Here is a 25,821-nt window from a genome sequence, read left to right as displayed (position 1 = left end):
AGGAGAAGTAAATAATTGGGTGAGTCACCTGTCAATATAACAAGTAATGAGTAATGTAAAACACAATGAGTAGAAAATAAGAAAGATTCTTTCCCCCCTTTTATTAAATTGAACCTTGGGCTATCCAAAGAGGATAAGCAAAGGGAGATTTAGAATTAGCAAATGGAAATACTTCTTTATATAACATCAGTTTAGCTAAAAAAATGGCTGCCACAAAATATGCCTAAACATAGATTACTTTTAAAAAAATACAATTGTGGGGTGGGCAGCAGAGAAACAAGCTTTCAGTTGTTTTGAATGTATGTTACTTCTACAAGCAAAGGTGGGATATTTTTAAATCTGGGTACTATGGGAACAGAGCCAGCTTGGTATAGTGGTTAAGCACCAGGAGATGGTGAGCCTTCATTCCATTTTAGGTATGGCGCAAGCTGGGTGACCCATTCAAGCCCTGAGAAGCAGACTAGAACATTGCAGGGATTAGACCAGGGGTGTCCAAACTTTTTTCAAAGAGGGCCAGATTGGATGAAGTGAACATGCTGGAGGGCCGAACATTTTTCCGAACATTCTTTGAACAATTACAATTAAATGCAAATGAATTATTTTATGCCAAGTTAATTGCAAATGGCATACTTTTCATTTTATAACATTAAGATCAACTGACAGCTGAGTTTTCACAATGTATTTTATGTGCAAAACAAGAGGCTTGACAGAACAGTGGAGCCTAAGGGGAGACATACAGGCGCCCTGCCCCTTCCGCTCTCATTCACTCACCTTTGCTTGGAAAAGTTTCTCGGTCTCATTCACTCATGTTTTGTTTGCAAAAGCTTCTCTCTCGCTCTCTCATTCCCTCACTCTTGCTCCAAAAAGCCTCTTTCATGCTCTCATTCACTCACACTGCTCAAAAAACATTTCTCTCTCGCTCTCATTCACTCACCAACTCAAAAGGCCAGCCGCAGCGCCTCCATTGACTTCCATGGGGACGCTTGGCAATTAAAACCACTCCCGCTACTGCTGCTAACTTTTTCACTTGCTGCTTGGTTCCGATTTAACCTGCAGAAACAAATCCCCGAGCCAGCCCCCATGGCAGCAGCGAGCCCCAAGGAGCGGGGCGGCCCAGTGTGCTCGCCGAGACGCTGGAGCGAGATTGCCCCAACAATCTGAACACGAGATCGGCATTTCTCAGCCCGCGCTGATCTCGCGCTCCTTACAATCTCCCTCCCTCTCTTTCTTTCAGTTTGCTTTCTACATTTGGGATGAAGACTCGAGGTTCGGCGTTTCTCCGCGCCCGCTGATCAGCGCGTGCGGAGAAATGCCCATTCCCTCTGCTGAGCCATCCCAGTTACTTCCCTGGAGCACCTCCATATCTCGCAAGGGCGCACAGGGAATCCGCGTTTCTCTGCGCTCACTGATCAGCGCGTGGGGAGAAACGCCCATTCCCTCTGCTGAGCCATCCCAGTTGCTTGCGTTGCAGAAGGCAAGTATTTGGGATGAAGACTTGAGATTCGGCGTTTCTCAGCCCGTGCTGATCTCGCCCTCCTTACAGTCTCCCTCTCTTTGTTTCAGCTTGCTTTCTGCATTTGGGACAAAGACTGAAGACTCGAGAGAGGGAGATTGTAAGGAGCGCGAGATCAGCACTTTCTGCATTTGGGACAAAGACTCGAGATTCGGCGTTTCTCAGCCCGCGCTGATCTCGCGCTCCTTACAATCTCCCTCTCTCGAGTCTTCAGTCTTTGTCCCAAATGCAGAAAGCAAGCTGAAACAAAGAGAGGGAGACTGTAAGGAGGGCGAGATCAGCACGGGCGGAGAAACGCCGAATCTCGTGTCTTCGTTCCAAATGATTGCCTTCCGCAATGCAAGCAACTGGGATGGCTCAACAGAGGGAATGGGCATTTCTCCGCACGCAGGAGAGGTTTGTTAGGGAGGCGGTGGTCCGGCGTTATTTACCTCCTTCCTGTGTGTGTGTCTGTGTGTCAGACCTGTGGGGAACAGCTGGTAGAGGTGGCCGTCTGGCGTTCCCCCCCTCCTGTGTGTGTGTGTCGGGCCCACAGAGAGATGCAAACACCAGACTGCCACCACCTCTACCAGCCGTTCCCCGCAGGTCCGAGACACACACACACACACACACACACACACACACACACACACACACAAAAACGAGAGGGGGGAAAATGCCGGACTGCTGCCTCCCTACCAGCCATTCCCCGCAGGTCCAACACACACACACACACACACACACACACACACACACACACATACAAATGAGAGGGGGGGAAATGCCAGACTGCCGCCTCCCTACCAGCCGTTCCCCGCAGGTCCGACACACACATACACAAACAAGAGGGGAGAAAATGCCGGACTGCCGCCTCCCTACCAGCTGTTCCCCGCGGGTCCAACACACACAGACACAGAGAGAGAGAGAGAGAGAAGGGGGAAAAGAAGGAAGGGATCTGACAGCACCCGAGACTCCATATGCTACTCAGAAACACCCTCTCACCGCCCGCCCTCCTGTGGCAGACAGTCTTCTGCTTGCCGCCCTCAATCAGAAGGGAGGGCCGTGGGAGGGCCGCATTTACACAGAGCAGGGAGGGCTGTTAGAGGGCCGTATTAAACCGTCCCCCGGGCCGCAAATGGTTCGCAGGCCGGACTTTGGACATGCCTGGATTAGACACTAGGTAGTCATGAGTTAACACTGACTTGAAGGCACATACACATGAAAAAAAAGTGGGGGGGACAGCATGTCTTGTAGCCTTTCCAATATGGATTTGGGTTGCTATTTATCACAATGGAAGTGTACCTGTTCCAAAGTCTCTTCCTCTCCAAATATGTCTTTGTTCTGGTATTGAATATTGGGTGATTTTGGGGCCAGGCATTATTGTAAATGCTTGACTTCCACAGAGGACAAGATCGACGATAAAATGAGAAAAGGGAGTAAAGAATACCATGTAGGAAATCCGAGCTTTTCAGCCTAGTCAATGTCTATTTGCTTTGTGAGTTGTCTGCAACTTGAAAAATGGGCTAATTAAACATCATCCAATCAAATCACGTTTGTGCGAGGCAGTCCCACTGCTAGACACGTTTAGTTGTGAGGAAGCCCCATTGAATTTGATCGGATAATTGCCGAGAAAACATGCGTAAAATCACACAGCATTCAATTACTGTCAGGAATTATACCAGTCTTCATCACCTTTTCCGGAGATGGGAGAAGCAGCAGCCTGGCGCGTCTGAAGGGCAGGAGAAGACTCGATTTGGCATTTTAAGTCCGCGTTTGCATTTCCAAACATTTCACTTTCAAACATTGCACTTCCCCTTTTCTCTCTTTCTGAACTTCCCTCTTAAAATCCGAAAGCTCACTACGACGTCGCGGAAAAACTGACGATTTTTATGCCACGCCTCCCGCTGTCATAGTAACAAGGTCGAGGCCCGAGGCAGAAAACCAAATCCCTCCTTTTCGGTTGGTACCCAGCTACGCCTGCGCACTGCACTTGAGCGTCGGTTTGTCTGGTTTCTATGACAACGACTCCAGTTCTAAGTTTTCGGCGGCCGGAGACAAGATGAGGCTGAAGCGGTTCTTGCTGCGATATTACCCGCCGGGTGCGGAAAGGTTCACGGCAGAGCTGGGAGGGAGGGAGGGAGAGAGGCAGTTGCGGATGCGAACTCCTGTGGGAAGAGGGCTCGGCGGGGAAGGACCGTGACGATGGGGAAAGAGAGAAAGCCTTGGGTGCAGGCAAACGGAGGCTGTGGGGAGACCGGCAGTATGGGAAAGGATAACGGGGAAACTTGCATAATTCCTAACCATAGATAGGTAGGTAGGTAGGTAGGTAGGTAGATAGATGATAGATAGATAGATTTGCATAATTCCTAACCATAGACAGACAGATAGATAGATATGATTATCCAAAATGGTAAACAGAATTGGTATGGAAGTACTGTTTTAGTTTTTTAAAAATTAGGCTGCTTTGTCTCCTAAAACTCAGTTTCATATGGCTGGAAATATTTAAGTGTTTTAAAAACTCATTTGAATGTTACATGCATTAAAATTGTTAATATTTTAAAGCAATTGTTGGAGCAAAGTACTAAAATAATTATGTTGGATGCTGTTCACTCTGTGCCCTATAGTATATATCACTTTCTCACTTTAAAGCAGTTTAAAAGTTTTCTGATGCATTAGATGATAGTTAATTTATAGCCAGTTAATTACTTCAGATGTACTAACAAATGATTCAAACAGTGCCAATTTAATTGGCTCAGAATATAATTTTTATGTTGGGAAGTCCACAGGTCAAATGCTTTTGCCATGAATGTAGTTTCATGCAAGTACTGTAATATAGTTTCAGAAATCAAACTCATAATCATAAAGACAGTATTTGCTGTATGTTGAAGGGAATGTCCATTTTTCTAGTATTCAAACTTTAGAACTTTGTTGTGGGTTTGTTCTGATAAAGGGCAGTCTCTGTTATACTATGTCAATTGTAATAAAGTCTAAGATTTTAAATATTATCTGCAAGGAATACAGCTAGTAAGAATATATAGTGCAGGGGTCCCCAACCTGTGGGCTGTGGCCATTTGGCCCACTATAGGGCCGCGTGAAGAGATGGCCAGTGCATGCGCACACATGCGTACACTCACCCACCCCCATACTTGCACTAGCGTCGTCCCAAGCATCCTGCTGGCACTAGCACCAGCCTGCCCCTAGCATCCCACTAGCACTAGTGCCTCCTCAAGCATCCCACTGGTGTTAGCGCCGCCCTGCCCCAAAGTGTCCCTCTGGCACTAGTGCCGCCCATAGCGTCCCACCAGCGCTAGCGCCGCCCCATTTGTTGCACTCTTGCACATGCGCATACAGTTGCACATGGATGTAGCAATGCCTGCCTCCCTTTCCGGGTCACCAAACCAAAAAGGTTGGAGACCTCTGATATAGTGCACCAGATATATTTATTTACAAAACATGCTTCCATGTAGGAAGAAGCATGGATGTAGCACTTTTCTACAACACCTTAAAGCAGTTATGTCTTTCCTGAGATTGCTTATGATTGCTTTGCAGCAGTACTTCTCAACTTGTTGTCCATAGACTGCTGGGGAAGTGCACGATATCATTACAGGGGGTCCACAAAGGCTTGAAGAAATATTATGATTTAAATCTTGAGTTAGGTCTTGGGTCTGAGGTTCTGTGATCACAAAAGGTATTTAAAGGGGGTCCATGGTGAAGAAAAGTTTGAGAAGCACTGCTTTACAGTATTTCAGGTAGGTATTATATCTGTGCTTCTGCATGCTTCAAAAAATTGTTTCAAGATTGAATCCAAAGTGCTGTCCAGCCTATTTATTACAGTATGTGCTCAAAACAGTGGAATTTTTTTTTAGCAATTCTCCATAATCTATAAAATCTATAAAATCCTTCTCACCTATGATTCAGAAATGGAGTATAAGTGGTAATGGGAAAGGGGATTGTACCTTGAGGAAACCAAGTTTATGTATATTCAACTAGTTGAAAGTTTTGGTGCCCTGGTTTATGCCCTGCACTATGACAGAAACAGCAATAGAAATGCTACTTGAAAACAGTAAGTTTTATCAAAAGAAAGGCCCATTTCTATAGTGCTTATGATTAGAAACTATCTCAACATGGAATTCATAATTGTACTGTTTTGCTTCTTCAAAGGCATTATTTTAGAATATATTCAAAGTGGGGAACTGAAAACCAAATCCATAGACTTACTAGATCTCAATACTGCGTGAGTATTATGTTTTATTATAACACTAGGGCTATTAAGTAATGCACACAGATATGCTGAGCAGAAAAATACTACTTTTTAATTGTAATGTTTGTGATGTTAATCTAGGTTTGTTTATTTAAGACAAAGATATGAATGCCTAATCCTGTCGTCTTTGGCATACCTGACATATACTGTAGCTATTAGTTTCTTTATGAATTTTTGTGGGCTTAAAACTCATAATATTATAGAATTGGAAAGGGCTATTTAGGACACCGAGTCCAACAATTCTGCAGAAATTCCAATTAACCATCTCTAGAAAATGACTGTCCAGTCTTTGCTTGAAACATCCAGCACAGTGGAAAATACCCTACTTCCTGTCATCAGGTTTTTTTTATGGTTTACCATGATTCAGATGATACCTGGCAAATCCTCTTTGTTTACATACTTTATTTCCAAGTGAGAAACTTATCCATCATATGTGAGACTCTGTATACACCTCCTTCATAAACTGTATATTGATATTTAGTGGTATTGTACATTTAACATTTCAAAAGACTTGAAGCTATTTTCACAGTGGTTGAATTAAAAAAAATAGATGGAATGTAAAAAAAAAATTTTTTAATCCCATTTATATCTCCTTATAACTCCTTATGATACATTCTGAGAAGCTCTACACCAAAAAGTATATTTTATTGTGAGGATGGGGATAGGGAGGAGACAAATAAACATGGTGGAGGAAATTAAAAGAAGATTAAAAGAAGATTAAATATATTGTAGTATAAATGTAATTTATACATTTAGTATAAATTAAAACTGTCAACTGACAAAAACATTATGCCATTGAAGTAATTAAATCCTTATTTGAAAAACTGATTTCAAAGTTCTATGTTTAAGAAGACAGTTTTACGATTAGTATAATTTCAAATGAATTGATCAGAAATAGAAAAGTTACCTAATGAGAAAACTCAAATTTTGTATTTATTGTGAGAAAAGCTGTTATATGCCAATCCTATGCATGTTTACTCAGAAGTAAGTTCCACCAAGTTCAATATTTCACTTCTTAAATTTGTATGTTGCCTTTCTACCATATGACTTGGAAGGTGACTTACAATATATAATACAGAAAAGATACAAAATAATAGAAAAGATACAAAATAATAGAAATAAAACCTACAGTAATGAAATAATTAACTAAAGATAGATGAAAGCAGGTATTTGCTCAAACAACCATCTCGTGGGACCAAAGCAGCTTATTTATGAAGCCAAAAACATGTATGAAAAAAATGTCCTAGAGGTAGATTGTCAAAAGGAACTAAATGGCCACCTTTGTCAATGAATTCCTGTACTAGGAACCCCACTACAAGAAACATCTTCTCTTTGAGATTTAAAACTTTATCAATCTGCAGGAGTAAAGCAGTATTTGTTTTCAGCAACCTCACTGAGAAATCTTGGATTTAATTCAGTAAAGCTTCTAGAAAAGTCTTATTTGAACTAAACGAGTCTTGCTCCTTTGTTAGTGTACAGACAATTACCGTGTTAGAGAAGACTGTTCCAAACAATTAGGTTTAAAAGGTTAGAGCAATTATTGAAAACCTGATTGATATAATTTAGCAATTCATACACCTAAGCTTCATACATATAAAATGTTATCATTATCTATGGTCCTAAGAAAGATTTAAAAACCTTATTAGCTTTAATAAAATTGCTGAGATGTATAAACCAGCAAGAAGGATTTTGTTTTACATAAAAGAATAGTAGATGGTGGTAAGGGAGACTTCCACAATATTTTTTTTAAAAAACCCTAAAAATAAGTTTTTAAGAATGTGCTATAGAATTCTTCCATCACTACCACCATATCATCATATGTGGAATATTTAAATTTAGAAATAAGTTTCACTGATCAGATTGCTAAATAGTTGAGTGAACACTATAAAATATTGCAATTATGCATAATTCATTTTTATATTTATTTTTGTAAACTGCTGCTGAAATATTCTGTATGTTAAAGAAGTATGTTTTACTCAACTTGAAATTTGAGTTTACTTTAATTTAACATTATTTACTGCAGCTTCCATCATTCCCAGAGAAACCAACACTGGCATGATGGATGTTGAGAATAGGAACAATTATCTAATTAAGATAACTGAATAACATTTTTGAATGTTTGTCAGAAGGTGAAAAATGTGTTTTAAAATGTACTTTAGAACTGATGTACAAGCCTTAGTAGAAGATATTAGAAAAGCAGAACCTCTCATCACACAGTCACAGAAAAATCAGGTTGTACATTTAATTCTACGATTGCAAGAGAAGCTTGGACAACAACTGGACCACAAGTTCTATCTTTTTAAGGTAAGAGTCATGAGGTATTTTTTTAGTCATGCAGTAAAGAATCTTTGTATTTTGAAATATTGTTTCCTATCTTTCTTTCTTGAGTGCTAATATAAGAAAACAAAATAAAAAGGAGAGGCAAACATCTGCACTCTACTTAAAAAGTGAAGCTGCATTGCAACACTTTGTTGCAAATCTTACTTGATACTTTAATTCCTACTTTTTTGCGGATGAGAAATATAGATATGTAATCTTTGATTCTTTCATTTTCATTCTGAAAAAAATCAAAATTTCAGCTACAATACTGTGATCCACTAAGGCACAGGTAAATAGTCTGAGGCTGGAAAGTCTTGGCTATGGCCAGTAGATGCTTCCCAAAGATTGTCTCTCTCCCTCTTTCCTCCCCGCTCTGTCTGTCTGTCTCTCTCTGTCTCTGTCTCTCTCTCTCTCTCTCTCTTTCTCTGAAATTTACATAGCCACCCATCTCACTGAGGCGACTTTGAGTGGTGTACAGCAATAGATGAAAAACATAAAACAATGAGTACAAATTTGAAAAATCCTAGTAATAAATATCTTTAAGAACCCAAAATACAATCAAAATGGAGGGAGAATAAGAAATGCTCCCTTCAACACTGGAACCATCTAGCCAAGTCTCCGGTTCCATGGGAGCTCCAGGCCTGGTCATATAACCATGTACTGATCACTTTATGGAATGTCAAGATGAGGATGGGATCAGTGTAATTTTGTGGGAGGGAAGTTACATAAGGTGGGCACCATAACAGAGAAAGCATGTTTCCTGGGATCCACCAAATCTAGATCCCTGGCCCTGGCCAATGATGCCTGCAGCATGCCTTTTGTTACTATGTCATTTTGGATGTAATAAAAGGAAATAAATGATTTGAGAATAAATTTATCAGTTGTTTTTCATTTTCATTAAATGTAAATAAAATGAAAAGAAATTTAGCTATTGTCCTGTTCTCACACTGAATGTTTCTCTGTTATATCATTCAAACACTATATGACTCTTGACAGGAAAAAATGTGTGTCCCTGCATTAAGGTGAAGAATGATTACAATATATTGGGCTTTTTTAGAATATAGATTCTTGGTTTTTTCAGGCAGCTAGCAGGAAAAGATTGATTAAACTTTTAATGAAACACTTTAGATGGCTAAATTATTGGGTTAGATGGCAACATCTAGGCAATCTTTAAAAAACTCCTGCTTAATATTTCAATAGGAAATCACCCTAAAATCCCAAATTATGAAATCCCAAGATTAAATTTCATTGAAAATCATGAAAAACAGACAATGGCGAACTATTTCTGTTTTTTGAAAAACTAAAGCAAACTATATAGAGAGCCATTATGATGCTAAGGTTAATGTACCAGCCTAAAAACTAGGAGACTGATTTCTAGGCTCCCAAAGCCAGTTGGATGGCATTGGGTCAGTCTCTCACCACAAACACACCTCACAAAGTTATTATTGTGAGGAAAATAGGAGGCAGGAGTATTAAATATGTTCTCTACCTTTTGTTGACCAAATATTTTAAAAGGGTGGAATAATAATAATACATATATCAAAGATTTCAGGGAATTTCTGTTTTATAAATGGTTTATTTTTATCCTTTTCTGAAATTGCAATATCTCATTGATAAAGCTAGATGACAGTGTTGAGCTATTTTAAATGGACTAATATTGGATTCCAGCTACAATAGTCTCTGAAGGGCATGCAGTTCCAAGATACCTCAACCGAAAGGAAGATTTTTAGTGGGAGACAATGTAATTTGAAAATAAGTTGTAGTACTTGCTATTCATGTGTTTGCTATGTTTAGCTAAGTGGTTAAGTGATGTACTATGATCCATAAAGCATTAACATCTAATGTGAACTAGAGATATAAATGTCCATAGATTTCTTTTATCCTAAAATGCTGTGAATTTGCTTAAACTGCGGTGACTGGATTATGCCATGAGATGTATGGCGCCAATCAATGCAAATTGTTGGCATCTGTTGTCAGCCAGAAATGTAGGTAAAACAAGAAGAAAAGTGAGTTAAAAATTACTGCAGTATATAAAAGTACATTTGTGCTAAGTGTGATTACAGAGTTTGTGCAAAGGAAAGGTGCATAAAAACAATTACTGTATATTATTTGTACTAGAGTAAGATATTTTAGGCAGTTGAATAGAAAAATTGACTATTGTAATATTCATCTAAATTAAAGATGCAAGGGGGGGAACCTTCACTAGTATCACCAATGCAATAGAAAAAAATCTATAGATCATCAATTAAGAGTTGGGTTTAGGCCTGTTCTACAAGGGCATTTATTGCCAAAGAATATGAATATTTATATAAAGCAGGACTATTATTTTTCATTCAGGAAGATTTTTGTTCCATCTAAAATCTTAGCTGATGGTCTTGGCTTTTCTTACATAGGCTGCAAAAATATAATATTTTTTAAGTCTTAATTTTACAATGAAATAGTAACAGAAAACCAGGATGCTGTGGCTTAAAAGGTTTTTCCCCTTGCTGATTCTCTCACAGATATATACCCTGGCCTAGTATGAAGTATGAACTCTGCTAAATTGTATGAATTGGCACTAATATTATAGAATACTCAGGGTGTTTGTAGAAAAGCATTAGTAACTGTTTGAGGAACCATGGTTTTCCCATTGGTTAAAAAAAAACAACAGATGTAATAAGTTGGATACAAAGTTTTTCAAAAACTTTCCTTAGATTTTGTTTGTTGAATGACAGGTAAAAATGCTTGACTCCTCTGTGTTCTGTTATTATTTATGCTGTATTTTTCAGAAGTTCTTCTATTAGTAATTATCATATCCTAACTTTTTCAATCTTTTAACTTAATTTAATTTTTAAACAATTTTTAAGCATTTTTCAGAAAGCTTTGAACATTGCCTTTCTTCTTTCTCGGCCTTTCTTCTTTTGATAAGATAATTCAAAATCAGGCAGTGAAGATAAAATTGTTATAAGTGACATAACCTTTCATCAGTTATGCAAATTTAAGTTTTATTTCTTTATTAAAAAAATCCCCAACCTCTAGGTTACTTATATGCATCTTGTTCCATGAGAGCAAGATACAGAATGTAGTTAATATGAAAAAAAAGTTCTGCTTAAAAGATGTCCTTCATATTGATAAAAATAGGGGCTCCCCCTTCCCATGGTTCAATAAGGAATGACATGCAAATATATTCCTTGGATACTAATTGTCAAGAACAGAGAAGTGCAAATAAGACTAGTTTTCTATTTTCACTTCATATCACCTTGTAACTGTCAATAACACTTCTTAATGGAGACATATGAAATGGCTGTGTCTTACTTAGCTGTTTCCTGGGTGATCTCCATGTGTTTGTGTGCATGTGTATGTGTGTGCTCAGCATAGTAGCAAGCTGCTGTAGCATACTTGATTGGCATTTGAGTGCTTCATACATAAAGCATGCTGCTATGGCATGGTAATTTAATTTAATCTAGCCAAATCCTCACTGAATTCAAGTGAATTGCATACTTAAATGACTGCCATTGAAATCAATAAGCATTCAAATCAGTAAAACGCTTAATTTTGTTTGAAACAAGCCATATTTCAAATATACATTTATGAAACTGGATTTACAAACGCAAAAATCTACAGAAATATGAAAACTGCACTGCTATTTTCTGTAATTTCAGGTACTTCGAGCACATATATTACCACTCACCAACGTTGCCTTTAACAAATCCGGTTCTTGGTAAGTTTGGATATGTAGTTAAATTAAAAGTAAGTAATTTAAATGGAATGGTATGCCTAAACTAAAATTGTATTTGGTATATTTAATAATACATGTTTTTCCATGCTATTGTTTTAACTAAAGAAAGCTTATTAATATGGTATGAAAGGCCAAAACTACAGCAGTAGCAACAACAGTAGAAAAAACCGTCAATTAAAATATTTCAGTAAAAAATAGATAGCAAAATGACATTGAATAAATATGATACTTTTTTCTTTTCCTTAGCCAATGTTATGCTTTTTCTACCCATTCCTTGAAATGCTGCTAGTTAATAATCTAACACAAATCTACCATTTTAAAAATGTCATTCACTGAGATAATATTTAAAACTATTAATGTTAACATTTGAAAAGCATGTCCCAATGCTGAATTTATTATTTTTTATTCTTTTAGTTCACTTATGCTATGGTGAACATTTTATTAATATTTATGTAATAGAAAATTGCCACCAAAATCCAGATTTTAGATTGCAAAGCTATTGAGGCTGCAAATAATTATTTATTCAGGACAAGTCCTACTAGACATATATAAAACTGCATCATTATTCAACAATTCAAAAATGTAAAGGACACAAAAGCCCTTGACATTTTTCACTTTCTTACTAATAATACTTCATAACTAGTACTGAATGTATCATGGTAGGAAATTCTTCCTAACCTCTCCTTATGAAGAAAAATGTGTCGGTTTTGAGAGGAAAAAAACCCCAAGTCAAAACTCCCGAAAAAAGAAGGAAGCAGATGTGTTGGGCCCAGATATTTTGTTATTTGTGTTCTCTGTACATGCTCAATAAATTGGGTGCTATTAATGTGGCTTAGAAATTGACAGAGCAAAATTCCTCTAAATTTAGGATTGTGTTGTATCTGTCCATAATCCTAATTTTCCTTCCATTCCTAAATTTTATGTGGAAAATGTATGATGCTGTAGGTGATTTTGGGAAGCATTATATATTCATTTCTTCAGTACTGATTGTTTTACACGTGATTCCTAAAAAGAAATAAAAGGAATTTTTATATTATTTTTTCCCATTTTTTAATAAATTTTATTTAACACTTAAGAGGTTGATCTTTCTCTACAGTAGAATTAAGAAATTGATCTTTCTCTAGATTTCTCTAGACACATACCTCTTGCTACCATTCTAGGAGATAGAGTTATAGAGTGCATTTATTTTTATCATTATTTTCTCCTCTCTATTTGCCAGTTGGCTTTAAGGCTTTAAGATGTCTATGTATTTATTTATTTTATTGGATTTATATACCGCCCTTCTCCCGAAGGACTCGGGGCGGTGTACAGGGCAATTAAAACACAATATACAAGGTTAAAAATAAATTAAATTAAATTAGCCCCAACAAGTAAACCACATTCTAAAAATTTTAAAATCCCAAACCCTCAGTCCAGGCCGGCAAGCTCAAATAACCAAGTTTTCAGGTCACAGCGAAAGGAGCAAAGGTCGGGAGCCATCCGGAGCTCAACAGGGAGCTGGTTCCAGAGGGCAGGCGTGCCCACAGAGAATGCTCTCCCCCTGGGGGCCGCCAGTCGGCATTCCCTGGCTGATGGCACCCTGAGGAGGCCCTCTCTGTGGGAGCGCACAGGATGATGGGAAGTTGACGCCGGCAGAAGGTGCTCCTGTAAGTAATCCGGACCCATGCCATTTAGGGCTTTATAGGTCATCACCAGCACCTTGAATCTCACCCGGAGGGCAACTGGAAGCCAATGCAGCTCGCGGAGCAGAGGTGTTATATGGGAGTATCGGGAGACCCCCATCACAACTCGCGCGGCCGCATTCTGCACCAGTTGGAGCCTCCGAGTGGTCCTCAAGGGCAGCCCCATGTAGAGAGCATTGCAGTAGTCTATCTGAGAGGTCACGAGCACATGAGTGACTGTACGTAGGGCATCTCGGTCCAAATAGGGCCGCACCAGGCGAACCTGGGCAAAAGCCCCCCTGGTCACAGCTCCTATCTGACCTTCTAAACTGAGCTGTGAATCAAGGAGGACGCCCAAGTTGCGAGCCCTATCTATGGGGGATAACACCTCACCCCCCATAGTTAAAGATGGAATAAACTGGGTAACCCGAGATGCCGGTATGTACAGCTACTCGGTCTTGTCGGGATTAAGACGAAGCCTGTTCCTCCCCATCCAGAGCCTCACCGCCTCCAGGCAACGGGACATCACAGCGAGGGCATCACTGGGTTGATGTTACAGGTAACAGCATCTCTCTGGAAGATAGGCAGCAGTAACAGCAAACTTTATACACTAAGGCAGGAAGATGGGCCAGGATATGTAAACTCAGAGGACTTCTGGGAAAGGAGTTTTGAGACATCCATACTTAGACCTTCTGGGCTCCGTCATTGTTAAAAGACAAATAGATGTCATGCCATCTTCTCAACAAACCTGGAATTATAAATGTTTAGATTTGTTGTAATCTTGGCCAGTACAATATTCCTTAAAGAAAAATATGAGAATGAGAGGAAAGATAGCCACTGAATTCATGATGAACTTGTTTGTTGTAGCTTTATCACTGGAAGTTATGACCGAACATGCAAACTTTGGGATACAGCAACAGGAGAAGAATTACGCTCTCTGGAAGGCCATAGAAATGTGGTATATGCAATTGCTTTCAATAATCCTTATGGGTATGTAACTTTTCAATATCCTTAATACACCATGGTCATTAATGTCTTGAAATCTAAAGTATGTTGCAAAATTAATTTGAAAGGGTTATTTTTATACCCCAGTCTTAATTTGCACTGAATTTTATTTTGGTTTCCTCCTCTATTTGATGCAATGCTGTTAATTGATAGGAGTCTTACAGGATTTGGCACCATATAAGTTAAATCAACAAATATATGGAGTTAGTAATTAAAACAATATTTTTCTATTTATTTAGTGACAAGATTGCTACTGGATCATTTGATAAAACCTGCAAATTATGGAGTGTAGACACAGGAAAATGCTATTATACTTTTAGAGGACATACTGCAGAAATTGTAAGTACAGGAGTTTAGGTTACACTTGTTCCAATCCCATTGGATGTGTTCCAAATGTGACATGACTTGCTGCAGCTGAGAACAGTTATTTCTAAGTTAGAATGCAACACATTTTAGACTTGAACATTTCATTTTCTAATAGGGAGTTATTTCATTTCCTACAAACCTCTTCAATCAGTGTTGTATACACTCTCTTCTCATTTAGTGACCGCAATTCATTCCAGCAATTGTTTTTAAGCAAAATGGTTGTTCAATTAACATATGACTGACAGAGAGGGGAAGAGAGAGAGAGAGACTGCAAAGATCATTGTTTGCTGCCATCTCATTCAAATGGAAGTTCTCTCATACAGTGTCCTGTGCCTGAGCCATTTTTCCCCCATTTTTGCTCCTTTGCAAAGTGGAGAGCTTGCTTAAACAAGCTGTCTCCTCTTGAGCTGCTTTTCTCTGCAGAACAGCATGTCCCCAAGTGCCATAAGTTAAGAAGCTCAGGACTTTAATTTCTTGATTAGAACCCTGCATTGGTTAGTGCTGCTTCTTGAAACTGACCAGAATTTAATCAGTTGCATACTGAAGCCTTTTGTTGACAGGTAACTAGAATTTGGTTGCAGGCATTGGTCAGAAAATGAATCTTTTATTACCACTTATATTTGTGAATGGTCACTAACTGAGTAATCATAATATGAGGAGTGACTATATTCACTACATCTTACCAAAATTAGATTAGTAATATTAACACATGTTGTTTTCTCACAAATAAATTGAAATAGAATTTATACATTTATTTGTTAATTAGGGATAATTTAAGGAATATCTTTGTATTTTTGTCTTAGTTGCAGTCTTATGCCAAATAGTAAAACTTTTCCTAATTTCAGGAAAGTAACAAAAATAATTAAGGGTCTTGTGGAATGGACTGTCACATAAGCTTTTATGGACCAAAGCCAATTTCATTAGATACATTCTTTTGGGTTGTAAATGTATATGTTCTTTATGTTCTTCATTTGTTAAGAAAAACCAAACTCATTCAGTGGTTACTTCCTTTCTTAAATAGTACTTCTTCAAAAGTGTATTTGATGATATTAACTGGTTTATACTTTTACATCAGTACATTGATTTTGACATATGTTTGGTACCATTGCACAGAGATCCCAATTAAGATATAGATAGGTACTAACTATTAAACTGTGGGTTTAATTATATTAATTAGAACTAAAACCAATTAGAATTCAATAGGATTTGTAGAAAGATGCTTGAAAAATCATGTTATTTATCACTTTAATGAGAAATACCCAGTGTTATGTCATAATCCATATTATATTCAGCATAATGTTTAAAAGGAATTCATGAACATGAAACAGCTCCATGTGTCTTAAAGGATTTTAGTCCTTCAAGCAATCGATAAACTTATATAGTCACACTCATATTCTATAAGCTGTTTTTTCTATCTTCTCCCAATTTATAAAAGAAGTACACACCTGGCAAATCCCTTTGTCTTGTTATCATAATTTTAGAATTCAGGTACTTATTGTGAACAACAGAACTACAGTTTTTGCAGGCTATGTCATGATTTATTTTTTTTCTGGAAACTTGGAAAGATGAAAGTAGATAGAGACTAGCCATACATTTGTATAGACCAGGGGTAGGCAACCTTGGCTCTTTTATGATTCGTGGACTTCAACTCCCACAATTCCTGAGCCAGCATGGAGTTGAAGTCCACGAGTCATAAAAGAGCCAAGGTTGCCTACCCCTGGTATAGACGTTAGCCAGTATGAGTTGAATCTGACTCCTGATGAGATTTCCAGGATACTTCAGATTGAATTCAGTCACTTCCTTATTAGATCTGGGCTTCTCCTGGGTTATTATAGCTGCCTAGGAAGTGGAGGATCCATTCTCTGATATTAATTCCTTTGGCTTAAAGGAAATGGTAGTGCATCGCCTCCTCAAGAAGCTAATTTAGGCACAGCAGTGTTCAATCATTATAGGCATTATAGGTTTCTAATATCTACAATGAAAAAAGGTGGTTGGACTGCAGTTCCTGAAAATACTTAATGAAGCTGATTATCTTCATCCATTTTAGTCTGGTTTCATGCTGAGTTTCAGAGACTGCATTACTTGATGATGACCTTTGGTGGAGCTGGGGTTAGCTGATGTATCCATCCTTGTGTTCATCTTTCAATGGTTTTGATACTGTTGAGCATGGTACTGTTTTGGACTGACTGCAGGATTTGGAAGTTGGGGACATTGTGTTATAATGGTTCTCCTTTCTCCGGGCCAGTTCTAGTTTGTGTTGGCAAGAGCAGGAAGTTATACCCTCAGCCCTTTGTCTGTGGAGTGCCTCTGAGCATGACATATTCCCCCCTCCTGTTTAATATGTACATGAAACAGCTGGAAGAGATCATCCATTAATTCAGAACCCATTATCATCAATATGCTGATTTTATCCAGTTGTACATCTTGATTCTGGGCTATCCAAATGATGCCATCAATGTCCAATGTCTGGATGCTGGGCAGGTCTGGATGGAGAGAAACAAGCTCAGCCTCAAGCCTTCCAAAATTGGATGACTGAGAATTTTTAGGCTCAGATCCATCTCCTTGTTGCCATTTATAATCCTGTGCAATCAATAAGGCATAGATCAGCAGGAATTGCATTCTGTCATGCTATCACCTGCCTGACAGCAAGGAAGTTAGGAAAGCTAAGGATTTCTAAAAAGATGTGCTTTCCCTTTTTTATCTTACAGGTTTGCTTGTCATTTAATCTTCAAAGCACACTAGTTGCAACTGGAAGCATGGACACTACAGCTAGACTATGGGACATACAGAATGGAGAAGAAGTAGTCAGATTAACAGTGAGTTGCAATTACTTATAGTTCTAGCAGGCATATGATGCTTTCTTATGTTTTAAATGAAATAAAAGTTATTGAAAGAATACAGGTAGCTGTTGCCTTATATCCATTTGTTCAGTAAATATTCAAAGTTAAAGCAGCACTGAAAAACTGGTCCATGACGTTTTGGCCATTTTAGCTCCCTGCAGTTATGTGAGGTAGTTAGGTACTCAGGCACCCAGCTTGTGATTACAATATCTCAGAGAACTGTGGTCACATGATCGCCATTTACAACCTTCCCTGCCATCTTTCTGGGCAAAGTCAATGGGGAAGCAGGCAGGGAGACTCCAAGTCATTTCCACCACTTTTGCTTCTGAGGAGCCCAGTACATAACCCCCATCTGCTTGTATTTTGTAGTACGTGCCCACTCCTTTTTTAGAATTATTCATGTTAATTGGAGATAATCCAGTTCACCAAATGAGATCCACAACCTATCTTAAATCAAAATTGCCCAGTCCACTTCCACTTCATATTTTGTCTGCTTACCATGTTTTTTGTATTGTTTGTCCCATGCATACACTTCAGTCAAACTTCATGAACTATAACCTAATATGTCATAACAAGCCAGTGACTTATTTTTTCACTCAGGTTCCAATACTACCAATTTTCTTTACTTTTACCTCATTTCATGTCTGAAAAAATATTTGTTTGTACTACTGTACATATAAATAATTCTATGAAATCCTCTTTTTTATTAAAAAATGTAGGGACATTCTGCAGAGATAATTGCATTATCGTTTAACACCACAGGAGACAAAATCATCACAGGTTCTTTCGACCATACAGTTGCAGTATGGGATGTTAGCACGGGCAGGTACTATTTTATATTTTTTATGTTATGCTTTACAAAAATCCTGTTTTGTATAGGCTAGGATTATGTAGTTCATAATGTGGCCTCTATACATTTTTACTTAATGCAGTAGAGTGAATGAATGAGCTATTTTTTCTTTTAAGGCAGATTTCCACACTTGCAGATTACTGTTTGCAGTTGACTGACTGCATTGCAGCATAGTATGATGTAAAAACAGTGATCCATGCTTTGATTTGGTTTCCCATTTTTCCAGTGTGTATAGATGCATGATAAAAATAACTGAAAAGGGCAAAAACAAACCAAAGATTGCCCAAATAATCTAGGATTATCTGGTAATTTTTAAGGCAGTCAGTTTAACAAGCATAAATTGATGTCCAAATGCTTCCATAAACTGCAAAATCTTTTGTATCTATAACACTGTTGTGCTTTGGTTACATGTTTTCTGTATTTGAAGCAAATAAAACTTTTTGAATCTTTGAAACTTTGTGATACTTATTAAATAAACATATCAAGGGCAGCACTACTGTATCTGTAGCATTTTTCTAACTTTTTTCCCAAGGAAGTCTGTGATTAATATATTTAACTACCATTAAATATAACTTGAAATTTATTTTCTTTCCCATCAGGAGAATGCATACTTTAATAGGCCATCGTGCAGAAATAAGCAGCGCACAGTTCAACTGGGATTGTACTCTGATCATCACTGGATCTATGGACAAAACATGCATGGTACAATAGTGTATTGCCGATTATGATAAGGTTTTATATGGAAAGGTTTTATTATTCAACTAAAATATTTGATCCAGCAAAAAGATTTAGTTAGTCATGTCTTCTTTGGATTTGTTTGACCCTTTTTAGTTTCTTTTCAGGGATTCTGAAATGTAGATCCAAGCAATGGAATATTGCTTCCTGTATAGAATTTTATAGAAATCATAGTTCAGAAGCAGCATATAAGCTGTTAGACACTAATAAGACAATCGGAAATATGAGCCAGGTGCCCTAGAACTTTGGAGAATAGTACATTTCAGCCAAAGATACGGGATATAGATATTAAAGATACAGTATCTATACAGTACTGGCAGACTAGACAGTCACCTTTTTGTTCAGCCATTTAGTAACGTGATTGTCACACTTTTGGATCAAAGATTAAACTTTAAAAATACCACACTGTGATTTCTGAGCACATGTCAACTGCGTAAGAACAGCAACAAGACTAATACACTACATATCAACCTGGCTTGAAAAGAAACATAACAATATATTGAAATCTGGTGAACTAAATCTATCCCTAACAATTCTGTAAAAGAGCACCTTGCATTAAAAATGATTTCAGTAACTGTCTAATTTACATTGCTGTTTTGTCATAAAAACTATCTTTTACTCTGCTTTATACTAGCTGTATATCCTTTTAAAGAAAAAGATTAAAGGCTAGCTATACTTGCAATGAAAGTCCAGTTTAATATAAAAAGATGTTTTGATTGCCTGAAATTATTTGTATGGGTTGTTTAATGCTTTCTCTCCACATTGCAGCTTTGGAATGCTTTGACAGGCAAGCGGGTAGCAACTTTAACAGGCCATGATGATGAAGTATTAGATGTTTGTTTTGATTATACTGGCCAACGTATTGCAAGTGCCTCAGCTGATGGTAGGTGAAATTACTTAATGGTCTGGTCAAAGAGCTGGAAGAGGATTTCTAAATAAAATGATTTTTCACTCCTGTTATACATTCTGTCAGAAGGTATTCCTAGAAGTAGCAAAAACTCTAAAAAAATTCTTTTGCATCTTAATGATTAAAATTTTTGGCCTGCAAGTAGAGATCACTAAAAAATTTTCATTAGAGATATTTTGGTAAGGTATTTTGTTGAAGGCAGCTTGATTTTTATGTAGGCTCAATCATATAAAAAAAAACCCCTCTATAACAATACCATTAACCGTTAGGTTTAGTTTAGTGTTGGGGTATTCGTATGGTCATGTCATTTTCAATTATTATATTATCTAATATCTCCAAAGGAATGTATTTCTCATAAATATAACATTTAAATACATATGTTATCATACATATGTTATCATCTGCAAAAGTTTAGAAACTTCCAAGTCACTTATAATCACACTTTAAAGCAATCATAGACTTTTTATTTGTTTGCATTGCCACTTGTTTCTTTCAGTGATTAGAGAGCACCAAGTGACTCTCTTGAGTCTAGACTATGCCTGTTACTTAGATGAAGTAAGTTCCCCTAGACCAGGGGTGTCAAACTGCCGACCCGCGGGCCAGACATGTTATCCCAAAACCGCGCCCATCCCATTGCCGGCAACGGAGAAAAAGCTAATACATTGCGCGATGTCATGTGACGTCGCGAGTTTGACATGTCTGCCCTAGACTGAATGATATTATTTGCAAATAAACATGTTTAGGAAAGTAGTCATATCCAGTATATAATTTATACTTTTATCAGAATTTTATTTGAATTGATTTATATTTAACAAAATGTAATTAAGCTATTTAGATTCTTCTTTTTTACTAAAGGATCAGCAAGAGTATATGATTCAGAAACAAAAAAATGTATTGCAAAACTTGAAGGCCATTCAGGAGAAATTTCAAAGGTAAAATGTTTCCCTGGTTCAAATTCTTCAATACTGCTGTTCTAACTCAAACTTTGTCAGTTCTGCTTATTTTTCATAAAAATATTTTTCTGTTTGAATGTGACCAAGAAAGGTTTTTTTCTTTGTATTTGTATTCTAAATATAGTTTTATTTCTTTGTGTCTCTTAACTGTAGTATGAGGCAATGGCTCTCATGCACTCTAATTGTCTAGTTATTAAAATATCAGGTCAGGTGGGTATAATACAATAGAAATCAATTTGCACATTTCATTGAGATAGAGCATCCTATGAGGTAAAAGGTAATATATAAGTTGTCATCATCGTCACCATCATCATCCTCCATTTAGAAAGTAATGCAGCAGCTTGCAGGTACAGTTAACTGCCTTTCTACCAACCTTTAGAATTTTTAATTATTCTTGAGCCTTCCAGTGTATGCTATCAAACTGATCATGCTTTTAAATTCCTTCCTTCTTGGATATACATTAATAGATATGCTTAAGCTATATATTCAAAACAAAGAGACATTGTCTAAAGCAGTGTTACTAATAATGTCACCATTATCAGTCATCCCTAGTATTTGGCTAACCCAATCACATTTTTTTGTACTGCCTCATCCTGTTTTCATTCATCCATGTCACCTACAGACTGTTTACTATTAACTGTTTATTGTATAGCTGTTTCTACAGATCATATAAATTCAGAATGTTGCACATTTTTTTCTAAAACTAATATCTGCCTCTTTCATTTTTACCACTTACTGGGTCTGATATGTAACTATCTTCAACCTATGAATTGCTACTTTGATATGCAACCATAACAATCTAGGTAACACTAACTGATGTTTTCTAACATACATTTTAATCCATTAATTCATAATTAAGTCTACAATTTAATTAATCTTAAATTAGTTCATAATTATTTCTACATTTTTTACTTTTCTAATTTTGCAAAATAAATATAAGTACCATTCTGAGAAGAAAGAGAGTATTTCTGGTGAAATTGCCATGGAAAACTTCATTCTGTTTCAGTGCCCTAAATCAACTTTTTGCTTAAAGAGAATTACTAGACTAAAGCCACCCCACCTGGCTGCATACATAAAATAGGAGTAGAAATGATGACAAACTATAATAAAGTGTTCTACTTTCCTATGTTTTTAAAAAATATCATTTTATCATTTTTTAAAGATCTGTTTCAATCCCCAAGGAAGTCGTATTCTTACAGCCAGTTCAGATAAGACAGCTCGTCTCTGGGACCCTAAGGTGGGACAGTGCATTCAAATATTGGAAGGCCACACTGATGAGATATTTTCCTGTGCTTTCAATTACAAAGGGAATATAATTATTACAGGTAACTAATCCATTGACTGAAATGGAATTGTTATATTTCAACTGAATTTTTTATCAGGTAGTGTTGAATAAAAATAAAGCAATGTGAAATAAAGAGTTTCCCAGTTTTTCTTACCTTACTTCAGAAACATATTGGATTAAATTAGTTGGGGTTTGGAGGGGATTGATCTATTTACATTTCTCATCTATGTGATGATGGAATAAAACAACTTTCAAACTTCAATATTTGCTTATGCTTCTGTCCTAAAAAGGTTAAGCAAAAGTAGCTGAAATGTTACTACTGTACATTGATAAACATTGCAAGAAGAGAAGACTAGGGAAGGCAATATTTTTCCAGTCACATTTGCCTTTTTCCCCCCGTGATCTGAATTAGAACAGACATTAAGCCATAGTTTAGTTGATGCATCATATAATAATCATATATGGATTACAATGTTGAGTGCTGGCCTATTCAACACTGTAATCCAGTGGTGGGATTCAGCCACTTCGTACCACTTCGGCAGAACTGGTAACTAATTTTTTGTTGCCCAGGCCCAGAATGGACTTCCAGAAGCAGCATCCACACAGAGAAGCGGTTGTTCACATATTTGAATCCCACCACTGCTGTAATCCATATATGAGGAATTGTAATTATCTCATTTTATGGTTTAACAGTTATATTACATATAAAATAAGATATACAGTTGAAATTATAATTGTGGGAAGTTGTATCTTATGAATGTCTGCCTTTTGGCTTACAGTTAAAAAGCCATAGTATATAAAGCTGCTTTATATTGCTCTAGACCAGACATGTCAAACACAAGGCCTGGGGGCCAGATCTGGCCCGCGAAGTGGTTTCATGCGGCCCGTGAAGCCATCCTGGAAACAGTGAGGGAACGGCCCCCACTGCCTTGGCCCTGGCCCAGAGACCCTCCTCCTGCCAGAGACCCTCAGATCTGTCCCACTCCTGCCCAGGCCCCCATAGGCACACTTGATGCAAATGATGTAGAGCTGGCCATGCCCACCCAGTAGGCCAATCCCACCCAGGCCACACCCACCTGGCCCCCTGAAGGCAATTGCAATGCTGATGCGGCCCTCAATGAAATTGAGTTTGACACCCCTGCTCTAGACCATTAGTTTGTGTAGCACTATAACATATTCTCAGACTAAAACAGAGTTGCCAAGATTTCAAGTACAGATTTTTTTTATCCTTTCAGAGAGCTTTTACTGAAGATATTTGGGCTGAAAATAATGATTTCTTCTATAATTAAAGAATAACACAATGGCTTTCAAGGTATAAAGCCAGCAAGATTAATTTTCAAAAAAGGGTAATTACTGTGGTGAATTACTTGAGACTAAGAGCAAAACAATTACTGATTACCAGCAAAACAAGAACAGATAATGATTGTGATAAAATAAACATAATTCTTTAGTGATCCAGCAAATAAATGAATCCTTAGACTATTGTTTAGATCTTATGGATTTAATCAAAAGATTTAACACTTAATATTATATTCTTCTCTATTTTTTAGGAAGCAAAGATAATACATGTAGGATATGGCGCTAATTGGGACAAAGCCTGACCCACTTCTCTAAGAACGTCAATTCAGTGTTTTTATATAGACAATAACCTTTAAAAATCTGCTTTTTGCATCTGTCTTTTTTATTCTTTATGTAACAGAATTATTTCTTGGACTTATTGTAATAACTAAGCTGGCTAGCTATGTAAAATGTGTTATTGAGAGAATGATAAGAAGTATATTTTTTCCTCTAAAGATGGTTAGTTGGAGTGAGAAGGCTTCATCATACTATTAGTTGTTACTCTTGCATTCATTTACATACCTTGCCTTACAAGGTTTAATTTTTATTTAATAAAACATTTCAATATGCATAATGTAAATATTGTAGTATTGATTGGTATATTCTATTCATATTTTATATTTGGGAGTTAATTTATATTGTATAACACTCTTGATTTTTTAAAAAAGTGTAGTTTATATTTGTGGTTTGCCCCATTCTGAAAGATTTAAACAGGTATTTAAACAGAAGTTTCTAACATTAAATAAATACAGTCTAACAATTATTAAGGTTTATTCCATGCAAATGAGAAAATAATGATACTAACAACTGCATAATTTAGTTAATGAATAAACTACACATTTCACATATGGTTAACTAAGTAATCCTTTAGTATTAAAGGTTTTTTATTTTGCATTATGAGAATAATTTTCTGTTAATTATTCATATGTTTATTGGAGGTCCATGTTCTGAAATAAAAACGATTAACATTGATTTTGGCATTCAGTTGTGAGAGTCGTAGTGTTGAAATAGCATAACCCTTATGTCTTTTCATTTAATGTGAACTGCCTTTCTTCTTAAGAACTTGTTGTTGGTTTTACAGAGCCTTTTAACATGATTTCCTACTAATTTGGGTTTCTATACAAAAAATGCCTGCCCCAAAGTTCATGCAATGTTGTTTATGCTGGCTCTGGTATAATTCTTGTATAAACCAGAATTTGTTGATGTTATTATTTATGATCCATCATTTCCTAGTCATTTCTGTTTTTAATAGTGTTAAAGAACTGCTGCTGTCAGCTAAGCATCACTGTGTTCCAAAATATCCAGATACTGGCATGAAGCTTAGTTGTAAATGTGTGTGAATCTTTGCTTTTTATTTATCATATTGCTCTGAAAATATCAGGTTATTGGCTTATCTGAACTTCCTTCTACATCCACACCATGTATAGTTTCCTTTTTTAATGAAGAAAGGTAAAAAACTCAGATGAAATCTCCAATACAGCAAAGGACCACTATTTTCTATCTTTTAAAACATAGCACCTTTCCAGATGTGGAAGGTGAAACCTCATTTGTTTCTGTAATACATACCTTCAGAAAGTACAAAGGTTTATAAAACCAAAAATTAAATGAAACTAGTAAGCTGCTACTAAAATGTATCTATTTGCAAGCAAAAACTCCACATATCAGAAGTGAAGGAAATATCTGCATAGATATAAGCTCAGAATGTATGGTTATATTAATTTTATCTTATATCTTATATTAGGGCTAAGGATCAATTACCTAATAGGCTATTAGGTTTCTTGATGGTAATGATGCATACAAAACATATCTCCCCCACTAAATAGTTGTACAACAATGCTTTATTTCATCTGTATCACATACAAGGGATATTCAGAATCAGATTTAAGAAAGATAAAGGCAGATTGTTAACACAAATTTATGTCAAGTCAGGCTTCAGTACTAAAATGTAATATACAGAGAAATGTCATCACATTGTTACATTGTTATATTATTTGTGCTTGTAAACATTCTACCACTGCAAAATTTGTATAATTCACAACTAATTTGCCATTGGTCAAAAATAAATATATTTCAACAATATATTGATCTCTA

General features: G+C 36.9%; 1 protein-coding gene across 1 annotated transcript; it reads left to right on the top strand.

The window, feature by feature from the left end:
- Positions 1-3,551: 3,551 nt before the first annotated feature.
- DAW1 (dynein assembly factor with WD repeats 1) lies at positions 3,552-24,350 on the top strand (the record flags this gene model as incomplete). The annotated part of the gene is made up of 13 exons (XM_081328286.1): positions 3,552-3,591; positions 5,654-5,726; positions 7,913-8,057; positions 11,714-11,772; positions 14,319-14,441; positions 14,696-14,795; positions 17,531-17,638; positions 18,382-18,488; positions 19,112-19,214; positions 20,016-20,130; positions 21,010-21,086; positions 22,270-22,432; positions 23,943-24,350. The coding sequence occupies 13 exons, from the start codon at positions 3,552-3,554 to the stop codon at positions 23,975-23,977; spliced, it is 1,248 nt and encodes a 415-aa protein (XP_081184412.1). The 3' UTR covers positions 23,978-24,350.
- Between the last annotated feature and the right edge of the window lie 1,471 nt (positions 24,351-25,821).

Source organism: Vipera berus, assembly GCF_964194415.1.
Source record: "Vipera berus genome assembly, chromosome: 5".
In the NCBI taxonomy this organism is placed as follows: domain Eukaryota; kingdom Metazoa; phylum Chordata; class Lepidosauria; order Squamata; family Viperidae; genus Vipera; species Vipera berus.
This window is presented reverse-complemented; position numbering and strand designations above follow the sequence as displayed.